The 7,311-nt window shown below is 42.5% G+C and overlaps 1 protein-coding gene across 1 annotated transcript in view; it reads left to right on the forward strand.

Annotated features, from left to right (window-relative positions):
* Positions 1-6,142: 6,142 nt before the first annotated feature.
* The window catches only part of LOC106816012 (cubilin-like), a 9,494-nt gene continuing 8,325 nt past the window's right edge, over positions 6,143-7,311 (forward strand). Inside the window, exons 1-4 of the mRNA XM_014820546.1 lie at positions 6,143-6,205; positions 6,354-6,593; positions 6,791-6,895; positions 7,203-7,306. Coding sequence (XP_014676032.1) covers positions 6,148-6,205; positions 6,354-6,593; positions 6,791-6,895; positions 7,203-7,306 — 507 coding nt within the window. The 5' untranslated portion in view covers positions 6,143-6,147. The remainder of the gene's footprint in view (positions 6,206-6,353; positions 6,594-6,790; positions 6,896-7,202; positions 7,307-7,311) is intronic.

Here is a 7,311-nt window from a genome sequence, read left to right on the forward strand (position 1 = left end):
GTGGAAGCGTCGTTATATGGGAGAATTTAGTTGCTTGCACATGCTTGTTTTTTTCATCGGATTGGAGAATTAATATTATATCGACTATAGAATATACAAGTATAATAATTATAATGGAGTCATTATAATTATCAATATTATTATGCATAACTATATATAATATTAATACTAATGAATCGCTATATTTATTAATGATAAGGATTTCATTAGACTCGTTCCGTTATTGCTTGATGCGATTGGGCATCGCATTGGTGTTGGCATGTTTATCCTGCATCGACTATTGTGAGGGCTCGTTCTTTTTTATTTTACTGCTTGTTTTTTTTAAGTCTCATCTGCATGGATAATCTAAGAACTACTTTAAAAATCTTAGCTCTAAAGCACCGCTCTGCATCATCGATGTAAAGGCGGTTTCTAAATAGGGAAATGGTTAGGCCTCAACATGTTTCTTACAGAATCTATGTTCTTATACGGCGGGTTTTTACGGTATGCAAAGCACACAGCTAGAGATGATCTTTGTGGGCTTTGTTTTAAAGACAGAAACAGGTGCAGGGCTATAGATGCCATGAAGTAACAATCGAACTGATGGTCGTTTCTGTACCCGCGCAAGTTTAGCCCGTACCGGTATTGTCATACTTGACACGTCGGCGCAACCTTTCTGTTTTATGAATAAACTTTAGATCGTCAAGCATATTGTAGAACACTAGAAGCTTATGACGCTTTTTCGACACTCTTCGTGTTAACAGTCACATCAATATGATAATCTCTTCGACTTCGGCTTTATGTCAATCGATGATAACAAACAGAGGATCAACACCACTCGACCACGATCTCTACCGCCTTGATCATGATTTTACTAGCGTGCTACCCCCACGTTTATACGGAAATGACAAGGTTTCAATGATCTGGCGCTCCCTGTTCTCCTACTCACACTTTGCAAGCCGCCTCATGAGTATGAGTAACTGAACCACAAACATGCGGTGATAACGCTCATACCAAAAGGTGTCCTGTCTTGCCGTAATACTTATGAATGAGGTAGAAATTTTCAATGTTTCTCTCCATACGTGACGGACGGCTGTTGTGACCTTCTGTCATGCGCGCGGGCTACTGGGAACCTATAGTAGTAAGTCAGTACTGTAAATAAGCCCGGACCACACAGACAGGTGCTTTCTAGAAACCCTTAGCAAAGGACGTTTCTTGGGCGCAGCTGCAAGTACTAGTGTAGGTGGATGTTAATACCTAGTACTAGCTTAGCTGATACCATAGTATAGCTTCAACGTACTTAGCGCCGTGGTATTCAGTGCGGCTATCGGGCCCTTATATTGCAGCCTATTCCGCGGCGGCTTTAGTACTACGGCTGAGTACATAGTAGTATTTCGCATAGCTACGTATGCCGGGCTGTCCTCAGTTACTGTTGCAAAACGTCAGTAATCAGCTGAGGTTTTGAGTAATCAGATTTTGTTGGCAGCAATTCAGTCCGCTAAAACGTAAATGGAGGAATTGCCTCAGAAGTACAATACGAACGCGCTACTTTCACAGGGAACTCTTCTGCCAAAAGTTAGCATAGTATATTCGGACGAGTCCTCTATAAAGAGTGTAAACTTGTTAAACTTTTTTCGAAAACTAAACTTATCATGGTAAGTACAGTCAGGTGACGATATCTAGTACAGTAAAACTCGCATAGTCGGATGCCGTCATGTCCTCATCCCGTCAGTTTTTGCATAAAGTCCATCATGTGATGTCAAGTTTCGATTTCTCTCATAGTAAAATCCATATGGGTGGCCGATAGTCTGAGTTGCTACATCAAGAAATACGCCCCGCGCTAAGTCATCATTTATCAAGCCCGTCATTATGTGGAATCGGTGCCTGTCAGACACGGTCCCAGGTAATACAAACACGTAATTTCCATGTAAGTCGGTCATCAGAAATGCTCCGATGCGCGTAGCGTAATGGAACAAGTATCGCGTGATAGTGCTTCTTAAATTAACGTAGAGTCCCAGAGTCGAGTAAGGCTACCAACCTTGAATTTACCAGTGTGTATGGTTCGGAGACCGGGTTGGCCTGAGACCGTTTCTCCTTAGGTCTCGCGGTCTTCCGGTCCTCGGCCTCAGGAGTGCAGATGACTCGGGACTCGGACTCGAAGGACTCCGGGCGAGGACCGGCTCCGGAGGCCACTACACATAGATTAGCAGTCATAGCATGATGGTTTGGGCGCTTTCAAAGATCGGCGCGTGGGCCGAGGTTCGCACGCCGCATCATTCGTATATTCAACCACGGGCATATTAATCGTCACACGAGACCACGGCCGCCGCGTGTTAATTAATCGGCTCTAACGCGGGCTGGCAGAATTTATGCTGGGCCGAAACGAGTGGCAATCGAACTTATTGCAAGTTTTATGGTACTTCTATTTTATGCAAACAAGTGACAGGAAACAGCCCCCCCCATTTTTGAAATAACCAAACAGTTTAAAAAGAAAGTGAGTGGCCTCGTACGGTCTGGGTGCCGCCTTTTATTTTTTATCAAACTCGGCATCGGACTCGGACTCGGCGGTGGTCGTGGGACTCGGACGCTCGGGTGGCGCCGGAGTCGGCGGGATGCGCGACTCGGACTCGGACGTCGGGGGGTGAGTCGATACAACACTGTTATATACTGCTCGAACTCCAGGCATTTGAAATATGCATAGTCTGTGTGATATGTAGTAAATCTACGCATGTATCATATAAGTAGTGATCAATTGAAATCTCGTGTACACTACGTACGTTCGGTCGTTCTAGAGCATGGCCTTGCGATTACCGCTCATCCTCTTTCTACCAGCATGTGTTACAAGAAACGTTGCCAGACTGCACCCGACACACCAATGCTCCGTGCAATTCCAAGCTACACTTGTAAGCAACAAGAGCGGTGCTTCACGATAGCAGAGCCGGCCATGTGCCGGTTTCGCCGTGAGTGGTAAGCTGTTCACAGTCGGCAGCAGACGTCTCAATTGGATGTATCGGACCCATTGTTCTCATGTTTGCTGTCGCGCTCCGCTGCGCTGTGTCTCAGTCCGGCGAGAGCGGACGTCGCTGTGTGGCAGCATGGCTACATTAACATCGACGATCAAATGACTGACTTACGGTGGGCTATGTCGTCATATTTCCGTACCAGTGCGGCTCAAACCCATGCTGGTCTGAACGTTTCATTATGGCGAGTTTTACATGTACCTGACACTCTCGGAGAAACGTTCACAGTCTATTTTTATCTTCCAGATCACAGGTCGCGTGCAATTCCTCTGTGTAGCTGCATATGTAAGCCTTCGAGAAGAACCTATTTAAACTAGTCTTGAAAAAATCGGCCTACTATGCCTTCTTTTATCCAAGTGGCGACTTAATACGGGTGGGGGGATTGGAAGCAAAGCAACTAATTTGCTTTTAAAATTTTGCGGATAGTAGATATACCAATCTCCTTCGTCATATTGTGGTTAAATGTATTGTGTGAGCTGAAAATGAGAGGAAACGTTTACTGTATTAAGTTAAACAAATCCTGGAGTAACGCGTACACAATATTAAAATGATGGATCTCCCCAGGTGAAACTTCGTAGACTTACAGAACGACCTATAGAATCGACTCGAATCGATCACTAGCCCTGTTCACCCAGTCACGCTGGCTAGGGCTACGTTAGTCATCTGAGGACTGAATGAGCAATGGGTTAAAGCCATGTAATGAGGAGTGTTAGCCAAAATTGTCAATTTGAATTATGTATCGAGCTGAATTACGGTGATTATGCATTTGTTTCTTGCCAGCTTCAACAACGCCCTACTTGGCGGGAACGTTACTAAGCCTAAATTGGCAATTATCAAAGACTAACGGATTGGCCTTATGTCTTCCTATCAAGGCTAAAAAACAACAACGATTTTGTGCGTAAAACCTTTTACGTTTTTATATCACAAAATGTAAAATGGAAAGCGTAACGATTAAGGGACAGAATAGACAGTATACAGTAAAAAGTTAAATCAGATTTTAGTAAACTACCAAATTAAGCAAATTAATGGGTAAAACACAATGCCATCATCCAATTATATTACAGAAATGTATAAACTTAAAGCTTTGACTGATTTGACTTGCCACCTTGGAAACAAGCTGAGATCATATTTTAGTAAATGCTCTTTATCACAAATAGATAGTGTAATGGCATGATCCTTTTGGCCAAAATTGAGAGATAAATGGTAAAAACACAACACAATTCAAACTATTTCTAATTTCAAAACTCAATATCCCAATATTCGTTGACATTACTATGAGAGACACATTCGCTGCCACCGATAGCATCGGAGCAATAATGCGCCATCCCTAGGACTGGCCGGCCCAAGTTTTTCATACGCCAGTATGAGCTGCGCATTAAACACTGGCAACAAACTCATCTTACACAAAGAGCCTATGTCTGGCGACTCTGTATATAAGCTCGTGCACCTCAAAAGAAAGTGCTCTGATGGTGAATGTGAATGTCAGTTACATTTCTAGAAATCTAAGATTCTTAGACCAGACCATTAGTACAGGGAGGAGTGTGACTTCAAATAACGGTATACAACGTATCGAGTAGTACGCGGAAATTCGTCAGTTTACTATCCCTTTAGATAACCTTATCTGCACTCGCCGCTGCGAGTGTGCTGTGTCGCCATTATAATGATATATATAGAAGAAGCTAGGTTGGGCGCCGGGGGAGCGTGATTCGCTGCAGGGGGGACGTGTCATCTCCAGTTGTCTCCAGTCTCCAATCGCGCTCCGCGGCGCACGACGCGCGGGGCCATTTGGACTCGTGAACGGTATACATTCCTGCAGAATCGGCACGAACCGCGAAACTTGTGTGTTTGAAGTCACATTACAAAGAACTGTTCTACTTATCAGCCACCGTAGTTACATAGTGGTGTTCAGTGTACTATAGAGGGCAGATCGAGCCAAAAATGGAGGTCGTAGATGCGTGACAATTTTGAGAAATCGTAAAGTGAGGAGCGATCAGTAAAAATCACGCGGCGGAGTTTCCTACCTATATATCATCATTATAATGGCGACACAGCACACTCGCAGCGGCGAGAGCGGGTGCAGCTAATTCTGCATTAGTTTTTGTGAAAGCAAGTTGATATATACAGACTATTATTTTCAGTTTTTACTGACTCTGTCCCAAGTTCCTGTGATCGCACCAATAATTTATCCACATTTTACAAATTTGAAATCGAGAATGCAAGTGTGAAACATGACATTGACAAAAACACTTCGGACATCATTCACGATCTGCATTATAGTCTGTTTAACAGCCACTATCCGATGCCGCACACGACAACATTTTTCGGAGGGCTGGTAAAAAAAACTGCTGTTGCCAGCCCTCTGGGTCGGTGTAAAAAAATATGAATTTCATGCCTTGGTATATTTATCAGTATCAATGTTTGTGGTGGCCAAATCGCCCGGAGTCTTCCGCAAGCTCGTTCAATAAACGAAATAGACAGGAGGAATTTTACTGGATACAGTCTTTATCGTGTATTTGCCATCAAGACCCAATACAGCTCAAAATTCCAGTCAAACATCCATCAATTCTATCGAGTATTCGTAAATCTGCAAAGGTGTACAAAAATCGTAATAAACAAACTGACAAGTAATATAAAATAACCCTTTGACTTACTCCTTTTCATAGACCTCACTGAAAGTTCGCAAACTCAGCCAAACGACTAGCCTGATATCAATATTCAATATGGTGTTTCACCATTACGTGTACAAACAGTAACAAATGAACATAAACTACTATTTCATCGAGAAATATGACCCACAAACATAGGGATTGTGTAGAGATATTGCTAGGCTAAGCAACAACTCACAAAAGTTCACTGATCAATAACTGAAGGGCCAAAAACTGGCTAAATCAAACTATCAAAGTTTCTGGCCAAACTTCGGACAATTTTCAAACGTCTCTCACACAAAAAGTATACAGTTTTAAACAATACAAATTACATCAGTATGGTCTCTAGACATTACTATTTCTCTACATCAACTAAATTACTTCTTATATCATCCGCGTTCTAAAACAAGCGTTCAAAGCGGTCATCCGGAACGAAACTGTGCCTCACATGCTCACAATTGCAAAAAGCGCGGATTCTCAGAAATGGGGTTCCACTGCGCACAATGAGATTCGGAATCAAGAGTAGGAGTTTTAGGAATTGGCGTCCACAATGTTTGGAACGTATGTATATACCATATACTGTCTTGTCGGCCCAAGCCTAGTTTAGTTTAGCACATATATGCGATGTCCCAAACTATCATTGATCCGGCTTGGCCATATATGATTACAGTATATACTATTTCTCCAAAAATTCTACTTTTTTTTGCAGGCGTCGATGAAACAAACTCATGTTCTCACAATTTTACAATTGGAAATGGAACTCACACTGAGCAACCTTTCCCAGAAAATGGGACATGCCAGTACACGTTCGATATGACTGATCAACCGTCATTCGAGTTCCTCTACATCACTTTCGATGATTTCTCATTGGCTACGAGAGATTATGTCACAGTCTTCAGCAATTTTTCCAAACCACGAGCCATGATTGGAAATTTTACGGGTAGCAGAAGTAAGTATATACCTTTTGAAAGCCATTTGTATTGATATAATTATGAAAAAACATGCATTGAAATTTCTGTAATGTTATCCTTGCAAAATAATAGCATTCTGGAAATTATTAAACTGAAATAATTAATTCATTTGTGAAACTTCTGTCACTGTTGTTCTCTTAAGTTTGATTCATATTCGCAACATTTTTGTTATCAGCAAGCTTCATGGTGGCATCCAGTACAAACATAACCTCAGTAAGGTTAGTTGCGCGGCCTGACCATGCCAAGCTGCTGCGGCAGCTGAGTTTTTCCTGGAACACAGGTGAGTTAAGTTGAACAAAAAAAACTGCACTATTTACTCTAGTTTCTATGTTGTATGTATTATTGAATCTAATTTCTATACGTGTCTATTTAATACGCTGACAGCCCTAACAGGTTTTCCAGACACCTTTAAAGTCGGCTCTCATTTCCATTCCTCATGCAACTCCCAAAAAAACAGCTTCACTTGTTTACCTCGCTGGTTCTCTGATCTCGATTATTAACAGATTGTCTAGTCGAATCTGAAGTCTGGCCAGTCATTGTCGAACGACCTTCCATTTGCCTAATCTGCGGTTTGTCATTCGCTGCAGTTTGTGAACAAACGTTGGAAGCTCCGGCAGCGTTTGCGTCGCCTGTGTTTATCGCGCGAGCCTCTAAGTCTAATGCGAGCATGCAGTGTGACTACACCCTGCTGGTCGG

Source organism: Priapulus caudatus, unplaced genomic scaffold (genome assembly GCF_000485595.1).
Source record: "Priapulus caudatus unplaced genomic scaffold, Priapulus_caudatus-5.0.1 Scaffold1262, whole genome shotgun sequence".
In the NCBI taxonomy this organism is placed as follows: domain Eukaryota; kingdom Metazoa; phylum Priapulida; class Priapulimorpha; order Priapulimorphida; family Priapulidae; genus Priapulus; species Priapulus caudatus.